This window comes from Cynoglossus semilaevis, chromosome 18 (genome assembly GCF_000523025.1).
Source record: "Cynoglossus semilaevis isolate Cse_v1.0 chromosome 18, Cse_v1.0, whole genome shotgun sequence".
In the NCBI taxonomy this organism is placed as follows: Eukaryota; Metazoa; Chordata; class Actinopteri; order Pleuronectiformes; family Cynoglossidae; genus Cynoglossus; species Cynoglossus semilaevis.
Genome location: NC_024324.1, coordinates 5,940,411 through 5,958,503, shown reverse-complemented (window position 1 = coordinate 5,958,503; position 18,093 = coordinate 5,940,411). Strand labels below are relative to the sequence as shown.

The 18,093-nt window shown below is 39.0% G+C and overlaps 1 protein-coding gene across 1 annotated transcript in view; it reads right to left on the bottom strand.

Moving 5' to 3' along the window:
* Positions 1-18,093, bottom strand: part of csmd3b (CUB and Sushi multiple domains 3b) — a 232,649-nt gene that overhangs the window by 75,694 nt on the left and 138,862 nt on the right. The window contains 3 exon segments of the mRNA XM_025064901.1: positions 4,625-4,737; positions 5,364-5,467; positions 13,415-13,536. Of these exon segments, the coding sequence (XP_024920669.1) occupies positions 4,625-4,737; positions 5,364-5,467; positions 13,415-13,536 (339 nt within the window).

Genomic DNA, 18,093 nt, shown 5'->3' with positions numbered 1-18,093 from the left:
CATATATAAAACCTGTGCAAACCAAATATTTCAAATATTTCCTTCCATCCATAATTCAAAAAATACAGCAGAATGAGCTAAAACGGATGCAGATTAAAAAAAAAAAAAAACATATATAAAACCTGTGCAAATTGCATTAATAATCTCATGATTGTATTCGCAGCCCACACACACACACACAGCCCATAGCGCCGTTAAAACTGGAGTCAACTACGCTGTAAAAAACCACCTTGACATCCTTCACTCCTATAAAACACATCATGTAATAAAAACCATAAAAAACAGATGAAAAACCTTAAAGGAGATGACATCATGATCTGGTGAGGAGAAGGAGAGCGGACATGGCAGAAGAGGAGAGAGATGGAAAAACAGAAATGCAAAAAGACAAGAAGGAGAGGAGAAAGAACAGGAGTGGAGAGGACAGAAGAGGAAAAAAAAGAGTGGTGTCATAAAACATAATGTGTTTGTTTTTGCTGCACAGCTGTAGCTACTTTGCTAATGGAACACTTTAAGATGAATCGGGTAATATTCTGCATGTGGAGCACAACAGGTAAAAACGTATTTGTCATGGGAATAACATGGCGCACCATCCAGCCCGCTGCTTCAACTGCAGCAGTGAAGCAGGCACTTGACGCCTGTGCTGAACTCTGTAGTTTTAAAGCACCATGTTATATAACAGAGACTGATGGGGAAATGCTGCAAATGATGCACTTAAAGAAGCCTCAGCTCCAGGGAATGACTTACTGTCGTGTAGAACTTCTCAAAATCATCATTTACCAGTGTTAAAGTGAAAAACGGATGAGAGTTATGGCAAATATTTTAAGTGCTTCATATTATTAATGGAAATAATACGTGGAAATGTTCAAGAAAGAATAAATCATACAAACCTGCAGACTGTCTGTAGACAAATCAGAAGACTATAAATACCTAAAAATCCATATTTATAATACAGCCTATGCATCTCTGTAGTAACACATCTTATACTGCTGCACTGGGATACTTAGCAGTCATAGTTCCATCAATATTAGTGGCTGAAATACAGCCCTAAACCATAACAGAGCCTCCCGTATGATTTACTGTAATAAAAAAATACATCAACAATCCCCACTGGAAGTTCCCCAGTTGCCGTTGATGAGCAGATTAAATCAGATTATTGCACAAATCACTACCACTATATAACCCTAACTACTGTATTGGTCATTTATATATATATATATATATATTTGTTTTAATATTCTTTTAAAACAGACCCCTGTTAAAAAATAATACTACTAAGTAAATATTCACTAAATATTCACTAAAGGTCAAAGGTCTGACTCTGCCATTTTTTTTAATTGACAAGAATCAGCTGTGACTCCTTAGTGGTGCAAGAAGCTGTTTCACTGCGTGAGGGCAAAACTGAATTCTGCCTCGTCACATACAGCAGCGGTGTGTGCATTCAAATTATGCAAAGCAGTGACAATCTCCACAATCCTCTCATACAAATGACCAAAAGTCAGAGGATGAGCCGGTCAGAGACGGAGCACAGCTGTGGCCACACGGAGCTGCTCCACACCATTAGGGCCAGATTTCGCAAACAAATTGAGGATTAGAGAAGCACAAACAAAAAAAAAAAGTTAACAATAAAAGATGGACATGATTGGCATATGTATTAGAAGGGAGTTCAGAGGCATCTGCAGCAGATATGGATGGATATTCAGTATTGAATATTCAATGCTTCAAGTTTACATTAACACTGACATTTTAAAAGGTATTCCTAATGAATAATTATTATTATTTATGTGCTACCGTTGGGTGGTATTTATATATTTTTAGTAACATCTGGAGAATACACACGAACTCATCTAAGCTAGTTGGTAAAAATATGTCATATCAGGGACATTGTAGGCTAAAAAAGGCTTTGAGAGTACTGTACATGTGCCATGGTTTTGTGTCCACACAAAGAGACAGTCTATTGGACTCTTGAACCTCAGTAACGCCTCCTGGTAGAATGTACTATGTTTGATGTATTAGCCTAGGTTACATTCATTTATTCACAGAGTGGATGGAAGATCACTCAAAGTTATATGTAAAGGACTCTCTTATATCCACAACTGAAAGACCGAGGTGCAGGGAAAAAGAGAGAATGATTCCTGTATGTAGACATAGGGGGCAGTGTGAGTGTGTGTGAAGAGTTGGACTGGTGACCTTGGGTTTCATAATAGATGAATAGTGACAAGAATGAAGTCAAGGGATCTACTGAATGAGTGACTGTGTGAGTTAATGAGTGAGTTTACATGCAGTGAGAGTCAAGCTGTGGTTGTAGCTCAACTGCCTTTCTGATTGGACCGCTGTCCCCGTCCCAGTATACCATCATGACAGAGAAACCAATACATTTACAGTTTTAAGTCTGCTACCATGCACCAGGGTATTCTCATTCATTACCTTAGTTGTTGGCTAGTTAGCTAACAGACAGCATGAAATCCAAGAGATTCACTGATTTTAACTTAAAGACTGTAGTACATTGTTGTTGTTTTTTTTAAAAAAAGACACAAGTCAGTTTCTTAAATGCTGTAATGCTAATATCTTGATCCTTTTTTTGTATATTGTATTTGTGTTATTTGAATGAGCTAAGAACAATGCAGAGTCAAGTGACAAAAACATGAGAACTGAGAGTGTGCCGGCAAATGCACAAAAGTCTACCTACTGCCTACACAAGACATTTGCTAGAGGTACTAAAAGTGAATTCTCTTTTCTACTTTACTTGTAAATTACGGTCAGTGACGCCACCTGCAGTGAACAAAGTCATCTGATGATTGTGTTCATCTGACCTGACAGATGTTATAGCCAGCCAGGCCGAGTCAGGCCAACGTTTAAATGAATTTCAAAAGCCTGATTACAGTCAGAGTAACACAATAATTATTTTCTTAGACAAAATACTAAATATCTTCCAATAGTCAGCGGTGTGTGATAAAAGAACCAGGATGATTTAGAAGGAGCTGCTTCACAGCAGGTGGTTATGAGCACAAGGTAAACAAGACCGCATCAGACAGGAAGAAGGAGGAAATGAAAAAGAATAAATATGACGGCCAGAACAATGGCTAATGAGGAAGAAAATGGTCAGCGGGATGAAGAACCAAGAGAAGGATGAGAGACAACAAGTGAGAAATCACATGGATGTATGACTTGTTGTTTCACACAAACACACATTCAAACACAGACTCACACAAGCCTTCATCCATCATTTGAAATATTGAATCTCTGATTAATTTTTGATCAAACTGGTGTTTGAGCTAAAAAAAAAAAAGAAACCACTGCAGCGAATATGAGCTTATTCTTTAAAGAACAGAAACATGTTTCTAAATGTTAGATTTTGAAATACAATCACTGCAGTGTGTATGTCGCCGAGTGTTATAACCGAACAATGGAGCATTATAAAATGCATGGATGCCTTTAGATGGTCTTACTCCCCATTAATTCTCTTATTGATCTCTGTGGGGAAATTACTCAGGGAAAAAAATGAATGTGGAAAATGTGGAGGCTGTAAGCAGATGCAGTTTATAACTTCAAGTTGTTTCCTTACAGAAAAGTGCAGTTAGGAAATAAGCAGTGTTATGGATGTCTTGCCCTAAATTAAGTGAAACGCACAATTACTCTTATGCATTAGGTAAATTATAGTGCATAAATGTTATTAAATACATTAGCAAAGTAACAACAAAAAATCACCAAGATTCAATTTGTCTCAATGTTTTTGTTAATACCCTTTTCTTTTCCTTTTAAGCTTCCCTTTAAATGCCATTTAGTATAATAATGTTTTTGTTTTTTTTTTAAACTTAACTTGAGTTTCTTCCTGATAATAAATCAAAAGATAATGACTCCCAAGTTTGGTAGTAGGTTTCTAAATCATTCCAGAGAGTGTGTTGTAAAAGCAACTAAACAGATGTTACAGTTTCACTTCATGAGACCAGTCCAGTGTTTACTGGACCTGCACCCCGCCTTGGGGATGTTATGAAGTGTTAGAGGTAAATAAAGCTGATTTATCCCTAAAACATCTCAGAAGGTTTGTATTTTCTCAAGCATTCGAAATCAAACAGACTTTTGGGCAAATACCAGATTTCTGCAGGACAGCAACTCTGACCACAACTCAACCAGTAAAACAAAAAAAAACACACAATGCCTTTCCTTTAAAATCCCCAAATTTCCCCTGAGCCAGTTTCTTTGAAGGGTTCATTTGAAAGGTTGACAATAAGCAAACTAATGCTCTCAGGAAACTAAGTGGATCTGGACTGGAACCACAGGTTAAGTGCAAAAATGTGTCCCTGGATGTTTGTACTTAGGTTAGAAAACTGTCTTTGTCTTATAAAAACATGATAAAAGTAAAGTGTAAAAAGAAGAAGAACAACTGGTGTGGAGCGAGTTCAAATTAGACTATATAATGAAAAATGATTGTAGGTGATGTGCTGTCTTCTCCTTTCTTAAGTGATGTCAGACATTCCTGTTAATTACAGTTTATTGTAACACATAAGTAGATTAAGAAGATGATTTGATCTGCAACAATTTGTCAAAATAACAGAACGAAAGAGAAAACAGACTGTACAGATACAGTCATCGTCTGGCAGATAAAAGGTATAAGAACAATTCCTACCTTTGTAGTTGATCTTAAAACCTATAGACCCAACGCTCTCATCTGACTGTAGGTGGAGCCACATCTGGTGAGTCATACTGACAATCAGGTCAGGGACGAAGCTACCAGACAGGCTGAAACACAGAAAGAAAAACGATTAATATTATTGACGAGTTGCCATTTCATTTATTTATTTCTCAGAAGCTCAAGTCAAATGAACTTTTATGAGAATATTAAAACAATTTGAAAACCCGTGAGAACAAGACTGTTTACATATGGACGTCCTTTCACAACACGACTTATTATTCTTTTGTGCATCACTGAAGTGCACCTGACGTGCTATCAGCCCAAATAAATCAAGTGGAATAAGTGATAAAGACGGGGAATTTCATTAATAACATTCCCAACAAACACTAGAAAATGTAATGTTCAAAGATCCTGCGGGTGAACTTAATTTAATTGCTATTTTAAAAAATGTAATACACTTTATTTAAAATTCCAACACCAAGGATAATTGCCTTCAGGAAAGGTTTGGATAAATAATGCAGTTATCAAATGTAGAATCTGCCACCTCTGATTCACAGAATAATAATGCAGTGGAGGCAAGTTTATATATTTATAAATCCCTAAATCACAAAGTTTCCCTCTGGGCCATTTATGATGCCCTGTATCCCAGGAGAATAAAACAAACTTCATAAAGAAGCAGTTTTATTTTTCAATATGAGACACAGCCGGGGGCCAAGGAGAGGTTCATACTTACACTTGCAATATAGTTGTAGGGTCTCCAACCTCACCTCCATCCCCTATGGTCAGAGTGTCATAGGCTATCTCCAGGTCAAACTCCTCAAAGTTGATCTGGATCACCTACAGAAACACACACACAAATACAAATTCAAATACATCAACTACAAATCAACTGAAGGAGACTGAAAACTGAAAAACAGAGAATTAACAAAGAAATATTCAAACTGTTTGTTTAAATGTGATCTCAAAGTCTGTCGTGATCGAGAAATAATGGGTAAAAAATACAAACATTTACAGAAATACAAATTACTATGTTCCAAAAATTCCCATTAAAAAAATAAACTCTGTACTGACAATTGATTCAAATCTGTTGTAAGTTTTCAAATGTGCTGCACATCACAAAGAGAATCAGACAACGGTGACCAAACTCAGACCATTAGAGAGCAGTAAAGCAGTGAATGCCTTTTTCTTTTTTTTCTTTTAGTAATTGCTCAAACTAAAAACACAAAAACAAGGTTCCTATAACCTGCTAACAATTCTTATTTTCACAAAGATCTCGCCATCCAACAACCACAACAACTATTATGTGAAGATTTTCACCTCTGACCGTGATGAATTGTATTATTATAATTATAGGCCAAAGGTCTAATGAGAAATTACATTAATGAATACATGGCATGCTGTGGTCAAAATTTAATTAATCAGAGTGTGCGAACGGCAGACGAAGATGATCGGCACCTTGTGCACCACACGCATAAAGCTGGCAGAATCAGCACGAGACTCACAGCTCAGATCAGGAATCATTAAACCAACACTTTCTGTTTTATCTAAGAACAGAGAGAAAGACATTTGGCAGAGGAGAAAAGAGAAAATGAAGACAGGAGTGGGGGAAAAAAGGAGATACGAGGGACAAGAGGGAACTGATTTGACTCTTAAAGAGGAGATTGAAACCTCATTCTCAAATTTCAGATTTTCTGATTCAATATACTGAACAAGGACTTAAATAAAACTAAAGAAATGGGATGGTTGCTGGGGCTTCCTGAGATCCTGAATACTGACCTGAGGTATTTCAGGGACATGGTTCTATTGGGAGTGTATTGATGAAAAATGCCACACCTAATATTTAGTTTGGTTCACTTTTAGACTGACACAGAGAAGATGGTGAGCAGGGAGGAAATAAGATGGAGAAAGATGAAAACTCAGCTTCTCCATCAGCCAGGAACCAAAATGAAAATGAAACCACCTGAGCCACCAGTCACCATGATACAGTATATAAATACATAACTACACTCCTGTGACCTTATATCGATGTGTGCCTCCACCTCCTCACTGTTATCTTTAGTTTGATGAATAGAACATGTGCATTTCTCACTGAAATCATCTTACAATCACCCTAAAGTTTGATAAGACATTTAGAAAATAAATTAAAATATGTCAATGTCCTTCTGAAAAAAAGTCACAGCCACTATAAAGTCAGTCCTTCTGAAAAAAAGTCACAGCCACTAAACATCTAGATCTTTATCTATGTATTCATTTTTACAATTTTATCTAAGTTTCTAGATCTATTTATTCATTTTTACAATTTTATCTAAGTTATGTCAAATACTGTCCTAAACCCTGCAGACAGTGCTCACTCTTTAACTCCTTTTTTTTTTTTTTAATTAATGCTGGCCAAAGGTAGGAATGAGAAGAAGAAATGCCTGCAGAGACAGAGGTGAAGCGTACTCCACGTGAAGTTCAACTACTGTTGTTGCAGTATCTGACTTCAGTAAGGAAGATGGACATCAGAGACAACCTGATGTGACTGGAAAAGACTTAAGTAAAGAGGGAGGAGGAGGAGGAGGAGGAAGGGAGGGGGAGGAAGTGAAGGAAGCTCTGTCCAGATGAAGCTCTGATCCGCCCATTGCTCACACTGCTGACTCAGTCTTATCAGCATGTAAGACAGCAGATTGGATTAAAGCATTACCTACAAACCTGCTAACCTTTCCCTGGCGAGTGCGCACACATAAACCACACACGATCGGTGACAAAGAGTCGCAGCAAAAGTCCCACACTCACAGACTGGATTGAGATGAATGTGTCTACTTTTGTGATTAGACAGTAACCGTTTTTACATATATCATATCATCCCGTTGAGCCCCAGTTCCGTCCTTCAACAGCAAATCATGTTTGACAATAAATAACCCCGAACCACAGCTTGGTAACGGCTGCTTTTACACATATCCTTTTATGATTTCTTGTGGCAGCGACGTTTTAGTAAATTTATGTTTCGTACGCTCACTACTTATCTCAGGAGATTCTGCAGATACAACGCATAATTCATGCACTTGCAGAGATTGTGGTATAAATAGCAGAGCTGATGATTAAAACGGGGGACTCAGACGTGGATTTAGCCTTACATGTGAGTCTGATTTATTCCCTTCAGGAAATGACACGGTAAACACAGTAATAGGTGAATGAAGGGTATTCAAAACACTGAGTGAGTTTTCGGTCCCCATTTCAAAACTTTGCGTTTCATGTTGTCTAGTTTGCCCGACCAGAGATGCATTAATATGTGACACTGCACTGCTTCTTGACTCAAAGGTATTTTCAAAGGTGTGTTACTTAGTGGCAGTGGTGAGTGGATGGCTGGCTACTAAAGGTGCCATTCATCTCTGTGTCTAAAGAGAGAAATGTTCCCTCTGCGGAAACTGCTTGCTGCTGGCTTTTATTTGAACGCTCCGTGATGTGTATTCCCTTTTTTGTTTTGCACAAAATATGAAAAATGAAGACTCCATAACAAAAAAAAAAAAACCTTGGAAGTACACACCCAGGGCATCAAGAAATAAACTGAATAGATAAAGTGAAAGTAAAGGAAGAAAAAAAGGTTAAATAGTGTCAGGGTAAGAAGCAGCTGAAGTAAATTGCTGGAAACCATGTCTGCTATGACATGTGTACCCAGCTAATGGAAATGATACACTTAATAATACACAGAGTTTCCCACACACTGCAGGAAGGAAAACAAAAGATTTATGGGAGATTTATTTCTATTTCTAGGGAGCCAAAATGAAAAAAGAGAATAATGTCACCAGTATTTCCCTAAAATTGGACTCAGTATAGATGATAGTAAATAATAACAATAATTCTGAAATAATAATAATATTAGAATTACCAGCTAACACTGCTTTATTCAAGTAGTTATTCTTGCTGTTCAGATATTAAAAACAAAAAGGTGTTATAGAAAATAAATTAAAAAGATTTGTGAAATTAACTTAAAAAAGTGTAGTTACTTTGTAAGGAGGTGTCGAGTAATTAAGTGTAGTTACTTTGTAAGGAGGTGTCAGAAGTACAAGACGGAAAAATTGAAATCATCAACTTTTTTTTCTTCGGGTTTGAAACTGAAACAAATCAATTGTTCAACAGGTTTATCAAACAGGCTAAGCTAATAACAAAGTTAGCAGAGAAGGAGAGGAAAGGTCACGTCCAATGCCACTTGGTTACAATCCCCTGGCCCCTGGTAATGAGGGAGGGAAACACAGCAGGCGTGTTTGATCATGCACTTTATAAAGAAGGAGGCTCTGCTGTGTCCACCAGTGGACTGCAGTCCAACTCCTATCCATCCAATAAAGAACAGACTAATGCCATATCAGCAGAGTTCACACAGCATTAAACACAGCCAGAATATAACAGCATTAAACTGAGGTTTTGTGTGTGTGTGTGTGTTCCTGTTGGTGTGTGTGATAAATGAAACTGACCACTCTACATATTTCTCCTCTCCTCTAATTGGTTGGTGTTCTTGCAAACATCCATCTCTCCCCCCCCCCCCCCCCCCCCCATTCTTTCTCCCCTTCTCACTGTCACCCTCCGTCTCACTCTTCTAATTGGCCACGGCACTTCCTCCTTCCATCCATCTATGGCTCCTAGCCAATGAGGCGACGGAATTGGATTTCTGCTTGATAAAAGACTTCTTTTAGGTTGTTGTGGGGGACAATGAAAGGGGGGGAAGGGGGCGCTCCAGTATGTAACGCCTGAGCTGTAACAAGATCCAGGGATACCTTTGCAGATGCAATTACTGTTGAGAATTTTCAGAGCCACCAGGTGAACAACATTCTCACTAGAAGTAAAGGCTGGGCACAGACAGGCTGGGCTTATAACAGATTGTCTGTGACAGCGTTGTAGTAAACCTCCAGCCTCTTGCTCGCTCTCCTTGAACGTGCTACTGCCAAGGCGGTGTAAGTTATAAGCCACCGTGAGAAGAGCCAGGCTTCAGCTGAAGGAGACTGATGGTGCACGGCTGTTGCAACTTAGGTCTTTTTTTTTCCCCCTCACTTTTGTATCATTGAGCCGACTCTGCTTGGTGTCTGTTCTCAGGGCCTTGCGCTGCACATGGACCCATGGGAAAGCCGATGCATGGCTTTCACTGTTGCTATGCAACAATGGTGTCCTGAAAAACACATTTGAATTCCATTGCTCTTCGGCTGGATGTTTAGTATTTTTTAACCTGAGCCCTTAAAATGTGCTTCGCTGTTTGTCCTGTCAAGAAGATGCAGAGCCACAGGGTTCTACTGACAGTGAGGCAGTGCAGCCATGTTGGGTAAGTGGCTTTACAGTGTAAATGTCATTCTGTAGTACAGAAAATTACATGAAATTACCCTTTATTTAACCAGGATTAAAACTAACCAAGATCCTGACCAAAAAAGGTCACAGTATATTTATACATTTAGACAAACCCATATCATACGAAAACATTCTTTTTGCCTATGATGCCTGGGTGTTTTTTGAGGTAATGTCTCAATTATTCATATCAATTTCTATGAATAGAACATGGTAATTCTTCTTAAACTGTGATTTCCTTTGGAAAAAAACATAAGCGAGAGCACAACAAATACACTAACAACCACTTATAAAATCATTTTCAGTCCCATTAAAGTAGAAATTTCAGTCTTTGAACCAGTGAAGCTCGTTCGGTCTTTCCCCAAGGCTTCACTTTGCAACAATAGTGCACAGAAACATACAAACAGTCTAATTTCTAACATAAGGTTTATGACAATGAATAATATTAGCCCTCCAATCATATTTTTTTTCTCAAGGTTGACCAAGAAGTAGAGAAAATGGATTGGCTCCAAAGGCCTCAATCTGCCAAAACTAGAGCAATATCATCAGAGAAACTACTGAATCCCATTAACACTTAACCTGGAAGGAAGTAAGAGCAGAGGGGGGAGGAGGGGTAAGGCTAGAGAGAGAGAGATGAAGGAAGGAACGGACTGAAGAAAACCACGGAGCATCTACTTTTACAGTACAATTAAAAATATTCATAAATGTTGGGGATGTGTCATACTGAATGTCGTTGAGATAAAAGTAGTTCTTGGTTATGATGGAGACTCAGAGAGAAACAGAGAGAGAGTCTGTGTCATGTGACATGAGAACCGAGGTAAAAGGGAGAGCGGGATGAGATAGTTAGAGTCCAGTCTAAGTCGTAAAAGGCTGATGTTCTGCTCGTGGGCGAAGCCACATTATGTGAGACCTTGGCCTCATTCTTAATGTGTTGTCTCGCTTTCATCACTCTCACCCCACTTCCTCACACCTTCCCCCTTCCTCCCCTTTACACTCTCCCTCTCTGAAACCATTTGGTGTTGTGGTGTGTGTGTGTTTATTTGTTGTCTCCTGCCCAGGGGATCAATTGACCACTCACCTGGCCACTAAACGCCCCCCCCTCCTCATTCCCTCATCAGCCCTGCTAATTGAGGACAGCTTATTACCGCCAGTGCAGCAGCCCATCAGAGCTGCTCGACGCTCCCACTCTCCTACAGCCATTCTTTGCTTGTTAACTGCTGTTTACCTGCCAATTCCCCACTGTTTGTTTGCCTGTGCCACCTGCACAACATAAGCCTGCTTTTAGACCTTGTGAATTACATTTTTTTTTCCCCATCGCCAGGAAGAGGAATGTGAACTCCTGAAACCTTAAGCCATATCTATCGCAGCACCACAACATCCCCGAGGTACAGCCGTGTCTCAAAAGTGTTTTCAGTTTCAAGTACAAAGTTGTTCAGCAAACGGCCCCTTCTCTTGAAGTACTACTCCACAACAACTAGAAGTTCAATTTCTTTCAAATGAACTGACAAAGTTCCTCGGCGTAGAACTTTAAATAACGCCTAATAAAGAGCATCCCACTGAAAGATTGATCCCAATAAATTCCTGGATATTAAAGTGTATTTGTTTAAATCCAGACAGAAATCAGCGGAGACACTGATCTGACGGCTCTGACTGCACGTTCATGAGTAAGATTAGGATTAAATAACAGGGATGAGAACTGTATGGTTTTTATGATGGACGTGGTCACTGCTGCGCAACTTATCTCTCTAAATATAAAACTTGATATGTACGTTTTTATTGGTTTGACAAAGTACCTAAAAAGGAGGAACTTTTGTCTGTTCAATGTGGTTTTAATGAATGTTGCTGAAGTCTATTGTACGCTCCTCAAAATAAATGTTCACAATAATCTAGTCAGTTAATGTAAAACACGGCGATCTCTTATTTGATGCAGCATCGCGCCACAATGTTTCAACGAAGCACGACTCCATCATATTACAGGAACGTCTTGTAAATAAGATACAAAGAAAAAAGAGGAAAAGGACATAAATCACAAATATAGGTTTCACATAAATGCTCTCTCTCTCTTTCTCTGTCTGTCTCTCTCTCACTCACACACACAGTGTCGAGGCTCATTATTATTGTAGCCTTCAACAGTCCCATACACAGTGTAGCCTTCAACAGAGGATGTAGCGCTGCAGGCCACAGACCACAGGCCTTGGGCAGTGTCAGTGAGAGTTGTGGTCCAGGTCTGGGTCTCAGTCATGTAGCGTCCAACCAGATTTGTTTGCCGCGTATCACTGTGTGGACATTCAGGAAGTGCTAATTCATTACATATTTCGGTTGTAAACATTTTTTTCAGGAGCATTAGTCAATGAGCTGCTACAGGGATGTTTTCAGGTGTGTAGCTGTGTGTGTGTGTGTGTGTTTGTGCAGTGATGTCGTGGTGCTAACGCAGGTGTTGCCATTGACGACAGCGCGGCCACCGCACTGAGAGGAATGAGGACGTGTCGCCTGAATACCAATCAGGACTCTCCTGGGACTAAATGTGACAAATCACAGGCACCGATCTGACCTCCAGGCTTTCACTGCAACCTCTGCTAGATTAACCAATGGCATGAATTATCATCAACACATTTGTAATGTTGTTAAAAAAAATGTATCCTGGTTAAACTGTAAAAAAAAACCCTCTGAACACTGCTGCGGTGTATCAATTAGACTACCGTAGATTGAATGCATAAAACTGAAATGGTGCAGAGCCACGGAGCCGGTTGTTGACGTGCCAGAACTGCTGTGACTAATGTAGTATTTCAGAAGCGACACTTCAACCTCATCTTTTAGCGGTTGGATTTGGATTCACTTTTTTTTTGAGTTATGGTTGCTTGGCATTTAGCTCGGACATCAATGCAAAGAAGTAAGTCTTACATTGGCCTTTGGTGCAGTAAAACACTAGTTCAAAACTATCAATAATAAACTCACGATGCTCAGATCAACAGATAGAATTAAATGAGATTTTTTTTTAAAGAAAGAATTTACAGTATTTTAAAAAATGTATCTAATGAATTAAAGGACATGTGACGTGTTTATCACTGTGGATCCTGTTTTATGAAATTGCAATGATTGACATATGTTTCTCAATTAAAATATGATTGGCAGCCAAATATAAATATGAATATGAATAAAAAAACAAACTACAAAATAGTCAACATTTGATATAAATATGAATATGAATCAAAAAACAAACTACAAAATAGTCAACATTCTAACTGGCTAGCTTTACTGTCTGCCTGTACCAGGACTGTCATAGTTAAGATTAGAACTTGTGCTTGAAGCAACATGTTTGCATTGAGGGTGTTGATTTTAAAAGCTGTGCTGACAAGAAAACTATTTCCTATACAATTTGGGGAAATAGTTTTTTTTCTCCTAGTGGCAGCTGTCACCTTGTACCATTTACTAAACCTGGCAGTGGCAGAGAAAAGAAGAAAAAAAAAAGTTTACCTTATTGGGATTTGAAGCAGTGATTATCCACACACACTGTGCATTGCTCTCATATTGAATGGGGAAGTTAGGTGACGTGAAGGTTCCGGAGGGACCTTGGAGGTTGCTGCCGCACGTCTTCACTGTAAACACAAGAAAATAGGGTCATTGTTATAAGCAAGGACTGTAGACTAAGATATGGATGACAGGACGAACCCTGGGAAACAAGGCTCCCAACCACAATTAAAAGTGACAATACTGGAAGGATTGAGATGGACAAAAAACAAATGCGTATAGACAGGAAGGAGAGAAGAAAGGACAGAAGAGAAAAGAAGAGAAGAGGAAAAATAGATGTTATTGATAGTGTCAACATCTCCCTGGGTAGAAGTGCTTAATTGGAAGCTATTGGCTGTGAAATACCACAGGATTAGCCCGAGTTACAGCACTGACACATCCAGACACCACAAGGAGACTCACTCCTAAAATCTATCCAGCAAAGTAATAATAACATTCAACCTATATCAAAAAAAAAAAATCACAGATCAACAGGTTGACTCGGTAATCCTAGCTTGACCTGTATTTACAGAGACAACAAAGCACAGTCGTTTTATTAATATGTACATAGAAAATAAACATTTTTGAAATTGAAAACAATTGCAGCACAAAGCTAAAATAGCATTATCTTTTGCCTTTAAGTTTTACAAGCATCAGACACAGTGGTAGCAGTTAACAAACTGAACTGACAAATTGTCTCCACATGCTCCTCACTACGTAGAAAAATAAAAACTAAAAATAATAAAACATTTGCTAATTGGCCAATCTGAGCTACTACTGTTACTGGAGCTTGATTTCAACAGGTATTTAAATCAACCCTGTGTCAGAATCTACACTGAGACTCACAAAAGGCTGCTGTAAACGACACATGCTACTTGTGTGATAAACCAACTAAGCCTTCATTAGACGGTGTGTACTGACTAGATCGGTTATAGAGAACCTGCTTGTCTGTCCTTGGTTCGTCCTGTTAAGAGTTTGGAGGTAATTTTCTGGTTGATTTGAAGCGGCGTTTGTTCCTTAATTAGTTTGTTCAATGGTGGGGACACGAAGAGTTACACACACGCAGACAAACACACACAACGCAAACCCTGACATGCACCTGTTTTACAGACACATGTGCACTATCGTTCAGAGGACACATTTACATCCATTAACAACACTCTTGCTCATACTCATCATTAGTGGTTTCACACCACTGTGCGCCTGTGTAACACATACCAACAGAGGGATATCAATTTACACTTCAACCATCACACACTGAACTGAGATTGTCCCTAAAAGGGAGTGGTAAACCACTCACCCCCCCCCCCTTAGGTCCCACCCCCGATTTGTATAAAATGATTAAACAGGCCAAATTAAACACATACTGTCTGGGCATACAAGACAGTGATGAAGGTGCAATCAGAGTGACAGATGGGTTCAGTGTAGGGGGGTTGAGAATGACCAGGATAGATGACCAGGATAAGAAAAACTAAAAGACCAACCATCTCAGGAGATAACTAATGTGGTGTGTGCGTCTCCCTCCACGGCTCCCTGTCAGTTGGATTTCTGCCTGACTTCCTCCTGACTGAATGCCATTTGTTTAGTTCTCTTCTTTTTTTTGCTAATTCTTAATGCATCTCCAGATGACCTTCTCCTCTGCTGAGCACACTGCAAATTACACAGTGACAGATACATGGCGATGAAGTGGCCGTCCTGTGGGACGCACGTGTCAAATGATTTATTTGCACGTCTCAAACAACACCAGTGCATCTTGGTAACTCTGGTATGTGTGTGTGTGTGCACATTGACAGCTCAATCAGCGTGGCCTGAACGAATGGCCGGCCTCATCGACGAGCCCGCAGCAGTATGGGCACGGCGTTGCTATAGCGATAGTGCAGAGAGAGTTATCACCAGAATTACCAGAGGAGCTTACATCCCATAATTTATATTAAACTCCATCCGTCTCTGAGCACGCGTCTGTCTGTCCCTTACTCAATCTTAAATTTCAAAGCTTTTCATTCACATTGTCCTGGACCCTCTCCCAGCCATTGTCTGTGCCTCACCATCCACATGACACTCCATCATCTGTCCTCCTTCATCTCTACCTACTTTTTTTCTGCCTCCTGTGTCTTTGGTATTATTGAGATAAACATTACTGCATTCAAAATTAAATCCCTGAACATTTTTCATGTTAATTACACATGCATAATGAATTAAAATGTTTTTATGTTAATGACATTTCACAAAACACACATCACACAAAATGATGGATTATTGGCAATTTGCAGCAGCTCTATATAGATTAAATCCTGGTAAAGAAAGTAAACAATCTCTTAAATGGTCACTAGTAGGTGTGTTTACATTTAGAAATATGTACCAGTACTAGAACATTTTACTATTGTGAACCATTTTAAGGGAACTAAATGGTTCTTGGCTACCATGTGTTTTTTTTATATTTAAAGTCTATTCAATCCTTCCTTAAGGCTGTGGCCTCTCAGGTTGAAAGGGTTTTTGTTCAACCACAATGTTGTGTTTAGCTCATGTAATAACCAGATAAATCTTGCAACCTTGTAGGATGATGAGGTCACGAACACGTGGAACAAGGAGAGGCAGAAACTTTTTTCACAAAGTCAGGGAGATACTGAGTTTTTTATGAGGACGTGTCAGAACAAATGACCAAGAAAGGTCTGTTTCTGCCGCAAGAGCTTGAAGAATTTAGTCACTGTGTTGCAGAAGCTTCCCAAAAAAATGTTATTGAAAAGTGTTATTTATGTAGTTTGAAATTGATTTCAAACACTGACCCTGTCTGTCAACGTGATTAACTCCTCACTTATTCTCTCTCTCTCTCTGTTTTTATACCGGCTCACAATATAGAGGGCATAAAGCCAAATGAGCCTTACTAATGAGTAAAGTGATAATGAAGTCTAGATTAAATTAAAAACTTTGATGAAGTCTCTCTGCTGCTAACGGCACGTAAAAAGACTGCGAGATGTGAGATTTACTTAATGCTCGAGGTCAAAACAGAGAAAACAATTATTACAGTAGTATCTGTGTGGATCATCACTTTTTCATTTTCAACGTATCCACTGGGTCTCCTCAATAATACTTTTTCTTTTCCACTCTCATTGCAACACACATACACAATCACAAATACACCATTGGGAGATATTCCAAAAAAACAAAATGATGTTCTGAGCATGAATCACATTTAAAAAAAAAAAAAAAAGCTGTCGCTCCAACGCCCTTGTTCGTAGTTCGTCAAAGTTCAGTTTTATGGCTGGGGAGCGTGGATGACACGCCCCATAAATACAGGAAAGGATTCTCTGGGGAACATTTCTGGATATGACATTAATCCCTGCATTATAACAGTCGGTGCTGTTTCTCTATGCCAGTGTTGTAGAAACTTATAATGTGTCCCACAATCTGATGTGGGCCTGAGACAGAAAGTCTGTGACTCAGCATGTTTTTACAGCACAGTCCTCCTGGTGCCTCTGCCAGTGTGAAGAAAGAGAGGTTTAGTTCTACAGTAGCAGCAGCAGAGAAACACAGAGTCGAGCATGAAGCACCACTAAAATCAGATGTGAGAATGAGAGAGGCTTATCACGTCAAAATATATAGTTCATTTTGCAAGACATGAGTAGGAAACGTCTAGCTAAAAACTGGGGGAGTAGATAGGGCAAGATTGAGGATAGCTAAAAAATGACTAAAGGCTACATAAAAAAAAAAAATTCGCAGAAAGATTTTGACAAATACGTTTCCAAATTAGGAGAAACTGCCTCCGAGGAAGACCAGAATATCTGTAAGTTGGCCAAATAGTGAAAGTTACACTTCAGAAATATAGATCTTGTCTGGAGAAACTATATCTTTTGAACTTCAAATTCTATTAAAAATATGTAATGTTTTGAATAATGAAACTTCAGGATTGGACTTATTTAAGAGATTTCATTAAATATAATTAAAGCAATGCATGAATAAAACAAAGACGTGTAATTAATGTTTCCTTATTTATATAATTAATCTTTCCTGTTAACAGACGTAAAAATGAATGAGCTACAGTGAACAAGGTCCTCAAGGCCATATTTTGAAACAACTTCCTGGAGGCTGACTTCTACTTCCTGTCTGTTACATTGAGCTCGAGTTCACTGTTTTTTCAGGTAAGTTAAGAAAATTAGAGCGCAAATGGATAACAGGTACGTTAAGAAAATTAGAGCGCAAATGGATATTCCACTGTCGATAAATATTCTATAAGAAAAAAAAAGTTTGGGGTAAAAACTTTGAACTTTGAAGTGTTGATTGTGAGTCTGGGCTGATGTTTTTGACTGGACACCACAGGAAGAGCCAAAGTGGTCGTTTTTGAACGACTGTCTACAGGAGCAGACACATTGACCAATGGACACTGAGGATGATTGATGACATCATTAGGCTGGCACGGCACGTTCCAACAGCCCCTCAGTCGGGCGAGATTTCTAATGGCCACAGACACACACACACGTGCAGATACACACACGGTGTGATGGAAACTTTCTAGTTGTACAGAGCTCTCTTATATACCTGCCTGTCTTTGTGTGTGTGTCCATCAGGTTGACATAGAGCAGCCTCAGTTAAGTCAGTATATACAGTCTGAACAACTCAGAACTCACACACTTACACACACACAGAGGGAG